This window comes from Cydia fagiglandana, chromosome 13, assembly GCF_963556715.1.
Source record: "Cydia fagiglandana chromosome 13, ilCydFagi1.1, whole genome shotgun sequence".
NCBI classification, from domain to species: domain Eukaryota; kingdom Metazoa; phylum Arthropoda; class Insecta; order Lepidoptera; family Tortricidae; genus Cydia; species Cydia fagiglandana.
This window is the reverse complement of record NC_085944.1, coordinates 13,685,456-13,703,136: the sequence shown is the minus strand read 5'-3', so window position 1 is coordinate 13,703,136 and position 17,681 is coordinate 13,685,456. Positions and strand designations below refer to the sequence as shown.

General features: G+C 36.9%; 2 protein-coding genes across 2 annotated transcripts; one reads left to right on the top strand and one right to left on the bottom strand.

The window, feature by feature from the left end:
• Positions 1-4,446: 4,446 nt before the first annotated feature.
• Positions 4,447-17,370, bottom strand: LOC134670344 (uncharacterized). Its single transcript, XM_063528157.1, has 6 exons — positions 17,364-17,370; positions 11,760-11,889; positions 10,668-10,837; positions 9,639-9,781; positions 6,239-6,420; positions 4,447-4,894 (listed from the first exon to the last, which is right to left on the bottom strand). Exons 2-6 carry the CDS (start codon positions 11,870-11,872, stop codon positions 4,519-4,521), a joined length of 984 nt encoding a protein of 327 aa, XP_063384227.1. The 5' UTR covers positions 11,873-11,889; positions 17,364-17,370; the 3' UTR covers positions 4,447-4,518.
• LOC134670307 (endothelial differentiation-related factor 1 homolog) lies at positions 12,244-12,891 on the top strand. Its single transcript, XM_063528057.1, has one exon. The coding sequence runs from the start codon at positions 12,382-12,384 to the stop codon at positions 12,823-12,825; it is 444 nt and encodes a 147-aa protein (XP_063384127.1). The 5' UTR covers positions 12,244-12,381; the 3' UTR covers positions 12,826-12,891.
• Positions 17,371-17,681: the final 311 nt, after the last annotated feature.

Below are 17,681 nucleotides of genomic sequence, written 5' to 3'. Positions count from 1 at the left end.
TGTAAAACGTCGCTTATATATTTTTTTACTAGATTTATCTCGATTTGACTCGTTTGGATTGATTTGTCTCGTTGAGCATGTGAATCGCCAAGATTGCTAGAAAACTAAACCGGGGTGACTTTGAAATGTTGGGGTGACATTATCCAGCAGATTTTAGAACTGAATAACGTTAACAGAGTAAGAGGGTCGTAAATAATGGTTTAGTCAGAGGTCCTTCCGTCGTGTCGTGACCAAATTTTTCTTATAAAGAAAGGGATACAGTTAGGGAATGCAAATCGGTTATTTTCAGTTATTTTTTGTATGGAAATAATCGGTTTTTAACCGAAACCGCGGTTATTTCCATACAAAAAATAACCGATTTGCATTCCCTAGATACAGTGGAAGGATGTCTAATCCTTTTTATTTACGGTTACGGTTAGATACTGTAATTACTACCAAATGTTTTCATTCATTCCAACTACTGGTTTTCCAACCCAATGTGTTCTTTTGCAATGTCTTCGTCACCCTCATGTATTGTTCCAGCGGTCCCCGGCCCCGCCCCCGCCCCCGCCGCGGCGCCCGGCGCGCCCGCGCCCGCGCAGCGCCCCCGGCAGCGGCGCGCGCACCGCAAGCACGCACAGACCGACCACACGTAATGCGCACAACCAAACACAAGGACATTACATATATAGGATCCTTCGATGTTTTAAGTGAACGGCTCGCCGAGTGGATTCATAATGTGAAGTAGAGCCTAGCTAGCACCGGTTGCATAATTTCGAGAGCTGTGTGATCTCCTGCCGATTTTGCTTTCGTGCATTCGGAATTCACATAAAAATTCAGGTAATTTTCTATCAAACTTCGGCTTTGTGATGTAGTGAAACTTCGTTACATGAACGTGTGTTATGTATTCTGTGCATATTCACATTTAAGGATGTATTGTGTCTATTGACATTATTTATCCACTAAGCTGCCCAAAGACTGTAAAATTATCAAAGGCGAACCTTTACCTGATGTGACTAAGGCCCCGACGAGAAATTAGTTTATTCCGCAATATAAAATACCCATTACAATTATGTATTAGAAAATATAAGAGTGAAATGGGTGGATATTTTGCGATAAACTGTGTTTGTCTACGGCCCTCATTAATACCTACTCGTACGCATTATTGGCCGCGCACCGACGACTAGCCAGGAATGATGGACAATGGCATCTAGGTGGAAAACTCTGAACTACAAAGATATTACTAAATGGGATATACCGGAGAAACTATAGCGCGCTAAGCTGAAAAGCGTATTTTGTAAGTTTAATGATGATAATCTATTTAAAAAAAGATCTTAGGTAATACGGGGTAAATGTGACAGTAAATAGGGGCTAATTTAGACTAAACAAGAGTCGACGCATATCGAAATTGCTGAAGTCCTAAGTCCTCGTGCATAGTATTTTTGAAGTCTTGAAGTAACTTAAGTTCAGTTACGATTTTACAAGGACTTAAGCACGTTTATATGCGTGTATACAGTATTGTTTCTCACAAATATACGCTAGTTGCACATAAAAGTAAATTTTAGCTACCATCTACCCCTCACCTGGATTGCCCTGTCTGACCTTGTTTTCATTTTGAACCATAAAAGTCATTATAGGACTTAACAGATTCAACACCGTCTGCAATACATACGTCAATTGTCTATCCTTTCCTGAGGTGCCAAGATTATAGACATAATTATACCTAATTAACAGATAGGGCTTACGGGTACCGTAAAAGCTTGAATTGGCCAGCGTAGCGTCATCTTATAGGGATATTAAAATCTTAGCGTGTTTAGATCTCAAGGTTGCCATGACCAAATAGCTGAAGATAATTCGTTTAGAATCTAGGCGTTGTTGAAACGGATTTGATGCGATTATTTGGTCGCATTCAGTGAGTCGCAGTCGTCAGTGTGTCATAGCCCTAGGTCGCAGCCCTCACAAGTGTGTCGATCTATAGATTATGCAATAATTTCAATCAATGTTAATTATTATTGTATATGTGTAGCGCTCATATTTACCTACTTTGTTATATGAAATCGGAGTGTTCATATGGTTGTTATATTAATTAAACTATATACCAAAAACCATTCCTGATTGCATTTTGTTAACTTTTTAAGACACAAGACATTTGGGCGTCGGTAAATGACGTCACTCTGTTTTTTTTTTTTACTTATATTAAGTCCCGTTTTGTTGGTTGTTCGCTGATTTTCTACTATTTACTTACTAGATTGTATCCCGCTCAAAACACTAAATGTCGCCTTTATACGAGTCGATCAATGTAGCCCCTCATTTTCCAAAGTCACCCCATTTTATTGAAAGTCCTTTCTTCCTCAAGTTATTTTTTAAATACCAAATGATTCTTCTCCCTATAAGATGTCTACTTAAATAAAACTATTTAAATGCTTATTGTAAAACATTGTTTCAATAGTTTTATTTATACTACTTAATAAGTAAATCTTATAAGAGTGAACAATATTATACACGGTCCACAAATATAATAATATAACTGCCATGATACTAGCAAGTAGGTATTATATAAGTTTATATTGTTTTGTGTAAATGTACCCTACCTACATACATTAAAAATAATAATAGTAGCCGTGGTCGTTTAATGTCTCAAGGTCAATTGAAGAACTGGTAACGAATTCTTATATACTTGGTCAAGCAGATCTTGTCAGTAGAAAAAGGCGGCAATTTTGAAAAATGTAGGGGCGAAGGGATATCGTCCCATAGAAAATTTGAATTTTGCGCCTTTTTCTACTGACAAGATTTGCTTGTCTATAGATGGTCTATTGTAATCGAATTGGATCCAGTATCATTAATTTCAGTGCTAGATTCATTAACATATATCTAAGGACGGCCTTACGGGCGCTAAGAATGGTGCTAGTTCAGCGGTGTCTCCACGAATTCGAGCCAATCGTGCAGTCTAATGGCTCCTCTACACGATGGGCCAGCGCCGGCCACTCCCAGGGACGCAGCCATGCGGTAGAATGAGATAGCAATATTACTTGCTCCCTCTAACGCATAAATTTGTCCCTTGGAGTGGCCGGCGCTGGCCCATCGAGTAGAGGAGCCATAACTGAACTAATTGCGACCAATCGCGCGCGTGTTGCGAACTTATCGACCAATCGCGACGTGGTGTAAGACTGCACGATTGGTTCGAATTCGTGTGCGTGACACCCGTAAGGCCCTTTAGATATAATATGTCAACATTTTTGGCTGTGTGCTAATAGGCACATACAATCAATCATAGTGGAGCACAAAGCAAATGGGGTTGGCAACTGTCAAAGGTTTGCATAGGTGGCGCCATCATAGCTTGCCCCTTTTTCTATGAGATTTGGCTTAAAGGGCTGGCATCCAGTGTATTAAAAAACAAAAATTTGACACAATTCTAGGGATTGACAGGGCAAGCTATGATGGCGCCATCTGCTAAAAACTTCCACCGGCCAACCCCATTAAGCCTTTTGTTTTGGGCTTTGTGTATCTTATAGATATCTTCTTTTCATACCTTTTAGATGCAACATATTGAAACATGCTCCCCAGGGTCTCTAGCACTGATGATGTCCACTACAATACTGTGGATTCAGTTTAGACCAGCGGTCGGCAACCTGCGGCCCGAGTGCCGCCTTTGCTATTTTGTATGTAATAGTGACAAACTACTATGTCTCATAGAGTCATAATATTAACAAAGTACGGCCCGCGTCACCTCCGTTAACTACTATGTGGCCCTTGGCTGCTAAAAGGTTGTCGTCCGCTGGTTTAGTCTATTGTAAATCAGCATTAACCATATAAACCAGTTCAAATATGCTTTAGTGTAAAAACATTCCGGTACATTTGTGAGGACTGCAACTTTTAAACAATATGATTGTAGCCTTATCCATATTAACCTAAATACTATTATAATTATTGAAATATTAATAACAATTGATATGATATTATATTTATTGCGACTTATTGTTTGTGTTTTATTGAAATATCTGTTTACAAACGTATCTGCCGATTGAATAGCAACATTAAGACTAGTTAAAATTAAATTTTCCACCTCTTTGCAATAACCATAAAGTCCATATTACAAGGAATCGAGCGATGCGTATCTTAAATATCAACTTTATTTGCTTATAGTTCGTTTTTTTTTAGCATTAGAAAGAAGTTGCAAGAACTCTGCAAGAAGGTAAGCGATCTTGACACGTCTTTTAATTGGAAAACGCTTTTTAAAAATTAAAAACTATTACTTATGAAAGGAGAAGAACATAAATGATCGTATTAGATCCATAATTGTTGCATATTTGCCGTAACTTATTTTTAAAATGTGTTTTTCAATTAAAAGACACATCAAGATTGTTTACCTTATTTCTAATGCTAAAAAAAACTAAGTATAGATTCAAGATAGAATATCGAATGTATTAAAAACAATCTGTCAACCAGTTTTAAATTAAACAACAGGGCTTGCTTGTTACAAGATTATTAATATTTTTTACGTTTATTTTGTTACCGTAAAAAAGAGCTTATATATCAACATCAACATAATAACTCGTTAAATAATTCATTATCACACTTAAAATTAAACAAATTACCCAGCAACCAAAGCACAGACTTCACAATATCATCACTCATCGTTAACGCTTTCTTTAAAACATCTATTTTCATAGCAAAATGACTTGTAACTACACTATAAATATGATCATTAAGGGTTATATTAGCTAACGTCCGAACTGCGTATAGAAATGAATCGGATTCCGTCGAGGTAGTGTGTTCTAGAACGTTCAATAGTAACTGTTCGTCGATTAGTTCGTTAAAATCATCGCGGCACGATAGTATGAAGAGTAGTTGAAGCGATGAATGTGTGAAGCGGGTGTGAGAGAGAGCCTGGATGATGGGTAGCGCGTGCTCTTTCCTGCAATATTAGAATTTCGGTTTTAATACCTATTAAATTGTTACTTAAACCGAAACGTCTATTACACCATGTAAAATAATAAAAATTACAATTGAGATGGAGTCATCTGAAATATTTATACAGGGTGTTACTGACCATCGGGCTTTAAATCCAGGGCTCGATTCTACTCGCTAAACTGAGCTACTTTTATTATGGCACCAACCCCGAAATTCCGAATTTATTTTTTATTTTTTCATACATTTTGGCTGATCAGATGTCGACGTTTTCTATGGAAAAGCCAAAAAAAAATCCCCGATTTTAGGGTTGGTCCCATCGTAAAAGTAGCTCAATTTAGCGAGTAAAATCAAGCCCTGGAATTAAAGCCCCATGGTCAGACACATACTGTATACTTACAGAAACTGATATTTAGATTCCTTACGAGCTAATAAGAAAGCTGAACAAGTTTTAATACCCTAAGGTCCGTAGCCCAAGAAAATTATTCACGTATAATGTTTATCATATCATAAGTATAATATCTTTAACTATGAGGGTAAGTATCAAGTTACCATACAAAATATAACCCTATTTTGGCCATTTTGTCAATAATTACCTAAACAGTGAAAAGAATTCGATCATACACAATCATACACGACACGCCGATATGAGTTGTTTATTATGGTGTTTTAGAAATTTAAATTATTTAAAAAACAACAAATGAATTCCCATTTTGGATATAAGTAAAGTAACTCAAAACTGGAGTTTTTCTTTAAAGAAGTCATAATTAAATTCCCATTTGGATATAAGTAATTGAAAACTGGGGTTTTTCTTTAAAGAAGTCATAATTAAATTCCCATTTGGATATAAGTAATTGAAAACTGGAGTTTTTCTTTAAAGAAGTCATAATTAAATTCCCATTTGGATATAAGTAATTGAAAACTGGGGTTTTTGTTTAAAGAAGTCATAAATCTGATATAATATCGTCAACTTTCAGAAACAGAAGTATTTTTAGTGTTCCGTACCCAAAGGGTAAAACGGGACCCTATTACTAAGACTCTGCTGTCCGTCCGTCCGACTGTTACTAGGCTGTATCTCACGAACCGTGATAGCTAGACAGTTGAAATTTTCACAGATGATGTATTTCTGTTGCCGCTATAACAACAAATACTAAAAACAGAATAAAATAAAGATTTAAGTGGGGCTCCCATACAGCAAACGTGATTTTTGACCAAAGTTAAGCAACGTCGGGCGTGGTCAGTATTTGGATGGGTGACCGTTTTCCTTTTGCTTTTTTTTCCGTTTTTTTGTTCGTGCGCGAGTCCGACTCGCACTTGCCCGGTTTTTTTTAAATAGTAATGACCAAATTACTTGAAATTGTCGCCTGCCTGGTGAGCAAGATGCGCTCCTGCCGTGGCGGCGGCCCCGCTGACGTGAGTGTCGTGTGACGTCACTCGCGCCGCCAGCGCGGCCGCCGCACCCTGCGCCACGAGCAGCGCCGCCGCCCCCGCGCCCCCGCCGGCGCAGTTACCCAGTGCCCGCGCGCAGGTCGCCTGGTGACCAAATAACACTAAGGCCCACTTGCAACATTCTACTAGCCCGGGGTTAACCGGTTAAACCTGGAGTTACGATGGTTACCAGTACAATTTGACATAAGGTTAACGGTTTAACCGCTTAACCCCGGGTTAGTGGGTCGGTGCAAGTGGGCCTAAGTTGAAAACATATTTGAATAGGGAATATTATGAAAACTCTGCGTAGGGGGCGCCCCTACCACGATCCATCGCAATTTGAGGGTCTACCGCAAAACAAGAAAATCGAAATTTCATTATTCATCCTCTCTATTACTTTTGCATATTCGACCGATAAAGAGGCATATAACTAAATTTTCACCACGCCAGCTCGGAAAGGCTTACTTTGCACTTCAAAAACCGATAGCAAAGTTGCATTTTATTCACATGTGAGGCAAAGTAATCAAATGCAAATTTTGAGTTGTTTTCTCATGTTTGCTGCTAGAATTGACTTTTATTTGATGATTTTGGATGATAAATATTTAATAACATTCATTTGGGTTTGATTCAGTTTGATTTTCTCCTTTGGTCCGTTTTCATAACTATGGTTTTCGTAACTGGCTGCCAAAGAAGATTAACTTTTCCTATTTCATAATTAATTATCAAACAAGAATTTACTTTCTGGTTTCGTAATCGAGTTTCGTAACTGGTTATGAAATAAGATTTTTTTTTCTGTTTTCGCCTGGATTGGCTACCAAATATGAATTATTTTTCGCTGCTTCGTAATTAGTTATCAAACAAGAATTTATTACTCTTTTAGTAATCGAGTTTCGTTATTAACTTCGATATATTTTTTGTGGAAGTTAAGTTCCCCTTTTGTTCCCAATTTACCCTGTGAGTGACTAACTGGGTAAATTGACTACAAAAGAGAAGAGAGCAACATCCAGGCTCTTTCTGTACCAATTTTGATTTAAAAAAAACTTAGATACAATAAAAGTACCTACATAGATATCCCTACAGTAAATTAGAGAAAATAAAAATACGAATATTGTAAATCATCTACTTTAATTTTCTAGATTTGTATAGATATAAAAGCTTGTTAAAACAGAGTACCCTTAGTAACAGTAAAATAAAAGAAAAATATGACCTAACTTCCTTTAACAAAAAATATAATTTTCACTTCGTAATAATGTATTATTTTCCAGTTTGATGATTTTCCTACTTAGGATCACGCTCTTTCTTTTCTATCCTACTAGGAGAAAGAAAGCGTCCTAAGTTATATTTTTAGGTTCCGTTACAATTTTTCAAACGCGTTGTACGGCGGTTACGGAATGGACTATGGAAAACAAAGTGAAAAGTATGAAAATTTTCAGAAATATGCCTAATTTTTCGTAGAAGGATGGAATCAGCTCATGATTCTGAGTATAAAAATAACATTAAATTTGTCTTTCTTAAAAAAGGGTGTGTATCGTTTTACACGAGAAAGGTACTAAGTGTATCACACGAAAATTTCCAATTATGAAAAAAGAAAAAGTAATAAGTTTTGATAATTAATTACGAACGAAGAAAAAATACTCGATTTCAAAAGCAGAAAGTGAATTCTTGTTTGATAATTAATTATGAAACAGGAAAAATAAATCTTCTTTGGCAGCCAGTTACGAAAACCATAGTTATGAAAACGGACCAAAGGGATTTTCTTTGATATTTTACATTTAATATTTGCTTCGGGTTGGTGTGGTGAAAAATTTTGTTTTTCACTTGGGGGAAATTTTGTTTAACCCTCGTGCTTTATAACCCTCGCAACGCTCAAGATTCCATTTTTCGAACCACTCGCTACGCTCGTGGTTCAATTTTGGAATCTTTCGCTTGCTCGGCTATCAATATTAGCAAGAGCGGTTAAACAACAACTTTGCCCCCTTGTAATAGTACATTATTGTCGAGGCTTGGAAGTAGCTACTTGCAGGCTGAGGATTCGTTTTAAACGGACGACCTTGGGAGTCCGTTTAATTGAATCCGAAGCCAGCAAGTAGCCTTCCAGCCGAGTCATATATAGTGCTTTTCTCAAAAATGGTGCAAGAAATATAAATATCATAGAAATATTTTACAAAAACAACGTTCTTACGTATATATTTTCACAGAAAAAAGCCCTTGCAGCCTTTTTATTTTTTTAATAAACAAAATAGAAGTGTATTTTTCTGCCGAAAATACCCCAACCTATTTGAGACAACTAAATAGTCGCGGTACTAATCATCTGTTTGGCTGTTTAATGGGTCTGTGCCGTCATTTGATATGGTCATTTCAACTTTTTAAAAGTTTGGAACTCGACAAATAATGGAATTTGTATGCAACATTGCAGTCCCAAAATCGAGACTGCAATGTTTTTAACTTTTTAATTTTTGACTGACCATAAACTACGCGCTTCGCGACCATATTTTTAAACGGCAAAGTCGACTTTGCCGTCCATTTTTGAGAAAAACAAATAACTATTTTATTTTCCCGGTTGGCCCTTTGTAAACAAACCGCCTTGATACATCAATGTCATGTTTTATTGTCTGTGAAAACTTGTCAAAAAACAGTTTAAGGCGCAGTATGCATTACTCGTGATTTACATTAGATATTATTATTTCCTTTATTCATCATTTTTCTTAGGCTAGGTTTTTATAATATGTATATAAAAGTAAAATATAAAAACACTTAGAAAACAATAAAAAATACATATAAACACATTATAAAAAACCTAACCTAGGGTGCCGCCGATTATTATTATTGTTATTAGATATTATTTTTATAGATAGGCGCTAGTGCTGCACTCTGGCGACAGAACATTGCAGTAATACCCCCTATTGGAATTTTCCTTATTTTTTCCAATTGTATTAAATTTGAGTGGTTAATACACTTAGGTATTAAGGAAAAATGGAAAATTTCACCGCAGTCGGGCTAGCACATGATTGGCGCGACAGTATCTTGCGGCGAGATAGACTAACCGTCCCTCTTTAATTAACATACATAGAAAAAGACGGGTATTCTGCGAGATATTATCGCGCCAACCATGTGCTAGGTCTACAGCTATGAATCGCTATGCTGCAGACCTAGCAAATGATTCGCACGCTTCTTGTAAGCCTCCGTAGCTTAGTTGGTTAAGAGCGATCGGACCAATTGCCTGAAGCGGTGAAATTTTCCGTTAATATAAAAATTTGTAGTATCGCTCCCAGACATGTCTGCTTGTAATAATTCCTTAATGATTTGGCAAAATGATTACCTACCGCCATTTCACTATGCAAGCTGGGAAGTGCAGCAATCAGGTAAGTTCCTGCAGCTCGTGCCACTGCGGTGCATGCGCGGGCGTCTCCCAGCGCTAAGTTACATATGCAGCCTGCTGCATGCAGTGCGCGCTGAGCATCGTGACCTGGTACAAAAAAAATACTGTTTTTAGTCTTAACTTTCGATAAATTTTTTAGAGATTGATCAAGATCATGGTATACTAGTAATAATTAATAATATACTCCGCCTGGTACTCTCTTCCCGTCTTTTCGTTGTCACGTGACTGACACAAGCCTACGTCATCATGCGACAGCGCTATGATAATATGCGATAGCGCTATTTATAGCGGCCATGTTATTGTGACGTAGGCTTGTGTCACTCTGGGAAGAGAAGACCATGTTTTATTAGACTATGAGATTGATACTCTCCGTTTCGAAAATATAAATTTTTGAATGGAAAAATATTGTTCTAGGCTGTGTGTGGTACCTTCAACTCGCCGGCACTCAGTACTACGGTTACTGAGTGCCGGCGAGTCGAACGCTACAGAACCAGTCTAAAATGTGTCATCGAGATGCGTAACAAAGGTGCGTTATCGGAGAGCGCACTTACAGTGGTTTTTTCAGCGTTGGAATAGCCCGCGCCCAGGTGCCAATTAGAATAATTAAGACCCTTTTTGCAGGTAAGTAGCACGTGCGGTTTTTCTTAACATAGACAAAGGATTAGCCGTCGGGGCCTGTTACAAATTAACAGACTATAACTGTGTATGGGATGCATACAGATTTAAGTACTGAGTTTCAACTTTGAGTAGAAGTGTGATACAAGATTTTTTCAAAGTAGTGACGATCTGTCATTGTTAGGCCCACTTGCACCAACTCACTAACCCGGGGTTAAGCGGTTAAACCGTTAACCTTTTGTCAAATTGTACTGGTAACCATGGTAACTCCAGGTTTAACCGGTTTACCCCGGGCTAGTAGAATGGTGCAAGTGGGCCTTAGAGAGTTAAACCAAAATTAAAAATTTTCAATAGTTACCAGTCAGTTCTCTCACCAGGCCCCGAAGAGCCCCTTGTGTATTCAGGACCACCTCAACATGCTTCAGGTCGTCCAGAAGACCGTTCTTTAGTGTTCTGAGGTCTGCTGCGCTCACAGCAGTCTTGCTCTTTAGCCTTGTCGCTATGTCAGCAACAACTGTTGGTGTTGTGCTGAAAATGTAACATTTTGTTCATAAACGTAATGCTACAAAAAATAATTTTATATGTTATACATTGAAATGTGGGTAGATTTCAAAGTCTGCATCAGCACCTTAACCAACCAACGTGTGTACAGATGTAGTGCATAATTATTTTCCATCTTTTTCATGGAAATGTATGAACGTGTCTTGCTATTTCAGTCAGTCGAGGTACAAAAAGTACTACCGAGGTTGACTGAAGTAGCATTACAAATACGAACATTTCCGAGAAAATAAGTTTCCTCACGATTTTTTCCTTCACCGAAAAGCGACAAAGTTACAGAAAGTTAAGTTACAAAAAACTCATATCATACATAATTAATTTTCAATTAGATTTGAGACAAAATTTATAAATAGTTAGAATTGAATTATAATTTACAATTGATTATATTTGTGTACAGAGTAATAACAATTTTCAATTAAATGGTTAAATAATCTATTTTCAAATATAATTACGTAGGTGCAATTATTTTGCGTGATATCACTTATCAAGCTATAAAATTTATGGATAACATTCTAAGTATTAGCATACTCGTGGTATTTTTTTTTTGTCAATAATATTAACAAATAGACTTTCTTCTAATTTGGAGATATTGTCTTCCAATTGAGTGTCTGGTGAGTCAGTGTGGTATTATATTAGTAATTTTTTTCCATAGTTAGCCTATGAGTAGTTCAATCTAGTTTTTAAAGTTAATAATGACTAATGTGGAATCTAGACTGTTTTTTTTAAAGTAAACTTACTTTTTTTATGAGGGCCACAAAAACGGTTTTGCGTTTTAGCTCCGGAGGCACGAGATTAATTATTTGCTAATTTGAGATTCTGAGGGCACCTGGTTACCTAAAATAGCCCAGCAGGCCGCAGGTTGAGTACGGCTGCTAACTTGAGTCAAACTTACTTTTCACTGACGATGTGCCGACGGCTATCGGTTTCATCATCTCTTTGGGTTCTTCTGCTTACTGTTAGCGCTGCACGTGAGCATTCTCGTATCACGTCTACCGGCTCCTCCATAATAAATAAACTTATTACTTTTAATGTTTATCACGCATTTATCACAGGATTCACAGGTCCAATTGACAATTTGACATTCAGTGCGACTTTGACAGTCAATACTTTTTTTTTTTTGACAGTCAATACATAGCAGCCGTTCTGTAACTTTAAAAGTTTAGTCTGTCTTTTTTAAGTCACATGTAGCAATTTTTTCATAGGGTTGTTTCGATTACAATCAATGTAAATAATTTTCATTAGGTAATGTTATAAATTTCGTTGCATGAACATATAAAAAAACATATACTATGCGATACTTTGCCTTTTTATGGTTAAATTTGATAGCTTCTGAGCGCACCTGTCTCATACTCATATGTCTGATATGTCATTCTAGATCTGACAGCCGTCTGTGTCATCACATGTGAAGTTTATTACGTCTCACGATTTCGGCATTTTCGGATTAAAATTAGATCTCAACGTGACAACAGTTTCATAAGTTCTTGCATACTGATATTTACCAAAATCGGGTAAACATGTCTGAGTCTGATTGGGATACGGTTACTATTCTTCGCAAGAAGCCTCTGAAGGCATCTGCATTGAAAACCGAGCAGGCTGTGAATGCCGCACGCCGTCAAGGCCTACCCGTCGACACCCAACAAAAATACGGAGCAGGAACTAACAAGCAGCATGGCACTACGAAAAATACGGCGAAACTCGATAGAGAAACGGAAGAGTTAAAACACGAGAAGATTCCGCTGGACCTTGGAAAGCTTATCATGCAGGGGAGACAGGCGAAGGGCATGAGCCAGAAAGACTTAGCCACGAAGATCTGCGAGAAACCACAGATTGTAAACGATTACGAAGCCGGTCGCGGTATCCCCAACAACATAGTTCTTGGGAAGATTGAAAGAGCAATTGGAATAAAACTTCGTGGAAAGGAACGCGGCCAGCCCCTGCAGCCTCCTGGAAAGAAATAAGGATTCCCTGGGAGGCGAAGACTGTAATCCGATTGTTGGTCGCGTAAATTATATTTCTAACTCATATTGCTGTTAAATGTGTTTCTATTTCTATCTTGACTAAACTTTTGGTGTAAGTAAGCATTTATTTTTTTACATAGGTACCTAATAAAGATTATTCTATGATGTGTTGACATCAGGAAAACCTCCTCACCTCCTCTTATGAAAACAATTACCTAAGAAAGGTGTAATAACTTTGAAAAGTGTAGGTAGCTTATACAATTGCATGAGTTGCTACTCAGCAACCAGATGGCCAGGACAAACAATTATTAATTAATTCAATTAAATATGGAATCCGTTGAGTTAACACATTCAACACCAAGAACCCGACTGTCGGGTACACTGTTCGTAGCGACTACGCGCTACATACGGCGAAACCGTGGCTACGCGCTACGAGTGTAACCCGTAGCACTTATAGTCCGGGAGCCGGCTGCATGAAACAAACCTCATCAAAAAATAGAATATACCTACCCTGTAGAGGTACCTGACATTTAGTAGATTCAAACGCACTTGGTCGGCCTAGGCTTAACCTGGCAGATTTTGTACAAATGGCAAAAACGTTGGACAAAAATTCATCAAAAAAAACCTCATCGAAAAATAGAATGAAACTTGTATGGTAGGATACCTGACCTTGAGGACAGTAAAAAAAAAGTGGTCGGCCTCACCTTAGCCTGGCAGTTTTTGCAGTCCGACCAGATTTATTGGGTCACGTGAGAGCTACAATTTACCTCATCGAAAAATAGAATGAAACAAACGGATTATAATAGCTAAAATAAGCCTGTCGACGTATGTCTTGGTCGGCCTCACCTTAACCTGGCAGTTTTTGCAGTCCGACCAGATTTATAAAAAAAACATCAAAATTTTTTTATCGAAAAATCGTATGAAACTTGTATGGTACGATAGCTGCCTTTGAGAACAGTAAAAAAAAAAGTGGTCGGCCAAATCCTGTGTTGGCAGGTTCCTGTGTCCGACCAATTTTGTGGTACCACGTAAGAGCTACAATTTACCTCATCGAAAAATAGAATGAAACAAACGGATTATAATAGCTAAAATAAGCCTGTTGACGTATGTCTTGGTCGGCCTCACCTTAACCTGGCAGTTTTTGCAGTCCGGCCAAATTTATAAAAAAATCATCAAAAAATTTTTATCGAAAAATCGTGTGAAACTTGTATGGTACGATAGCTGCCTTTGAGGACAGTAATAAAAAAGTGGTTGGCCAAATCCTGTGTTGGCAGGTTCCTGTGTCCGACCAATTTTGTGGTACCACGTGAGAGCTACAATTTACCTCATCGAAATATAGAATGAAACAAACGGATTATAATACCTAAAATAAACCTGTTGACGTATGGGTTGGTCGGCCTGACCGTAGCCTGGCAGTTTTGCAGTCCGACCAAATTTGTGATACCACGTGACAGCTAGAATAGGACCACACATGCTGTATTCCATACGCATCATGACTTTGTGTACCTATCTGATGGGCGGGCGTATATGAAACGCCTTGTACGTGCAGGTGATCCAGGTATACACCAAAGCTTAGTTTTCAATCGAACACTTGTAATATAAGAGGAAAAACTGCACGTGATCCTTCCAAAATTTAAATAAATGGTCAAATGTTCCTCCACGATGTTCTCAACGGGCATCTAGACTGCGTTGGATTGCTGTCACGGTTAGGGCTCCGCGCTCCCACGCGCCGAACTCGTCACACCACACTATTCCATATTCCCTGTCATCGTACCAATTATGGCCAAAATTCTATTCTATTAAATTCTGAGTAGAATCGCACGTACCTATAATAAATCGTTCCAAAACATTGACCCTTTCTTCTCCTCCAGACGTGTTTTCAAATCACAAATTGCAAAGCAACTTTCCTGGTAGTCACGCACTATCACACCCACTTACACACATACACCCACCCACCCACACACACACACACACACACACACACACACACACACACACGAACACATAAATTCCAATAAATGCATACAAACTAGTAGATTTGCTCGTTTATATAGGTACTGGATGTATTTTTATTTTACTATTTTTTATTTATTGTTTACGCAAAATTAGAGCTATACCTACTATTTTAGGATTTTTTTTCCAGTTTACAGTTATTATTAATTTTTTCTCTTTTTCCTTGTACCTTAAAGACTTACAAATTAAGTTATATTTACGATTCTTGTACAGCACAAGTTACAAGTCTACCCACAGATGATTTTTATTATGTATAAATTACAGGAAGTTCTGTTATTGGCTATGCTATAAGTTCTCATGTTTTTTGTATATTATTTAATGTAAACGCTGTTGAACTTCTCAATAAATATAAATAAATAAAAATACACAAGATAACCTCACATATATTAAGTGATTAAGGTAAAGGGCCCCTGTTTCGGCAGGTTAAGGCTCTTGAGAGTGAGTTGAGAGTTTGTGTATTTTTTTAAAATATTACTAAGCATATCATTACCTTGAAAGCTTTTGAATATGTTATATTAGTTCTTTATTAATAATTTAATGTATAAACTGTAGGGTTTTAGTTGAAACTTTTTTTTATATGAATTTTTTCGTGAACCTCTTATTTGGCTCCCATTTCGTGATACAAATTTAGGTCAGCTCCTAAATTCGTGAATTCGTGTCCCCTGTTTCGGCATAAAGTTTTCTTAGAGTAATTGGTGATAAATTGATAATTTGCTGATAATCATTTTAAATATTTAACGGTCTTACCTACTTACGAATAATTGTAAGGTCAAATAAATAATAATAATAAAAAAAAAGGTTAAATTGAGAGCTAGCTTAAAGTTTTTTGTACTCGTCGACTTTAATGGTTGAATTAAGACTTAGGTAAACCATATGGGTACTTTAATACTTAATTAAAAGTCATACTATTTAATTTATTTTATTTTATTTATTTTATTTTATTTTAAATAAAAAAAAAATATATAGAATTTAAAAAAAATAAAAAATAATAAAAAATAATAATTATTTACATAAAATAATTTACTATCTTATACGTTAAAAATAAACATACACAAAAATAAATCAAATTTCAATAATAAATAAAATTGTGCTAGTAGTTAATATGAGAATACGTGGAACATACCTTAAAATTTTTAACTCGGGTCACATTCAAACTCGTTTTATGAGAATTCTAGTGAAAAAAACATATACCGAATTTCGCTCATACGAAACTTCATGAAATACATTAATTGTTTTCTAATTTATTTTTTTAATTATCTTTGTTGTTATATTTAAAAACAAGCACTCAAAATGTGTCTAGAAAATCCTTGATTCGTTAGTGGCACGAAATAGGAGACACATGTAAGATAAAATGACCGCTATTTCGTGAGTCGATTTATTGCAATTTTAAGTTATTTCTATGCATATATTCAATCTTTTTTCTTATCAAATCAATTACCAAGGAACCCACAGAAACACTCCCAAAAACTTTTATTCGAATGGGTTTAGCTTTTCCTTCCTATAAGCTTAACAAGTGAGAGCGCGCACCTTACGCCTAAAAAAAGTGCACGCATACAACACAGCTATTCGCGGCCGTCTAACTGTTTCGACCGTCGTATTACTCTTAGTTTAATCACTAAAATATTGGTTATCATTTTATTGAAGAGATTAAATAATACAGATTTTTTTCATATGTATAATTTGAATAAAAGATATTTGAATTCCTTATTATTTGCGCCAGAAAAAAAACTAACGAAATAACGTACTAACACGAACTTGGGGCCGTTTACCTTATCTTATTGTTATTTCTTCGACTCGCAAAGGCGTTATGTGTCCTTCAAACCATTTGATCTTATACATTTCATCTCTTAATGTCCAGCCACAATGTGTTGCATCAAATTTGATGCAAGTGGATTCTGCCGCACACTGCCACATTGAATTTATGAAAGCCGCCCGTAACAAGCCATACGTCAACAGGGTTATTTTAGCTATTATAATCCGTTTGTTTCATTCTATTTTTCGATGTGGTAAATTGTAACTCTCACTTGGTAACACAAAATTGGTCGGAGACAGGAACCTGCCAACACAGGATTTGGCCGACCATTTTTTTTACTGTTCTCAAAGGCAGCTATCGTACCATACAAGTTTCATACGATTTTTCGATATAAATTTTTTGATGATTGTGACGTCCTGCCTCTTATGTAGGTATTGGGGAACAATAATACACAATATATATATGGGTTCGGAATGCCCAGGTTGCACTCGTCCGCTTGCACTCAGGGTCGGAGCAAGACTGCCTTCCCCCCACCCCGCTCCCGGCGAGTGTCACCTGACATTCCTTTTATTACGTAATCTCATGACGTCACATCTCTCCTTTTTTATAAGAAATTACATTCAACAATCACAATCTTATTTAACAATCATTCCCTGTAGGTAGAACTATTATGGGGAACACATCCACTTCAGTACCCGGATTTCCAGATTAGTTTACTTATCCTAGAATCACGCAATAATTATTCACTCCTTTTAAGTATTCTCACTTTCACTTTCTTCTGTATCTGCCTGTATCTCTTTATTTAGGTTCTCGTTGTCTAATCGATTTGGGTTGCATATACGCCAATTTCCTTCCACCTTCTTCAAGTGAATTATATTTCGGCGATATTCTTGCCCAGTCTCGTTGTTTTTTACCTTGTATTCATTCCCATTGGAGCTTATGACGGTGTGAGTGACTGGGCTAAAAGGAGTGGTGAGTTTGTTTTCCTTTACAAAGTTTTTTATGTAAACCTTTTCTCCTATTTCTAATTCATTATGTTGAGCCTTCCTTTTCAAATCTTCATATTTTTTCCCTTTATCTTTCATTATCT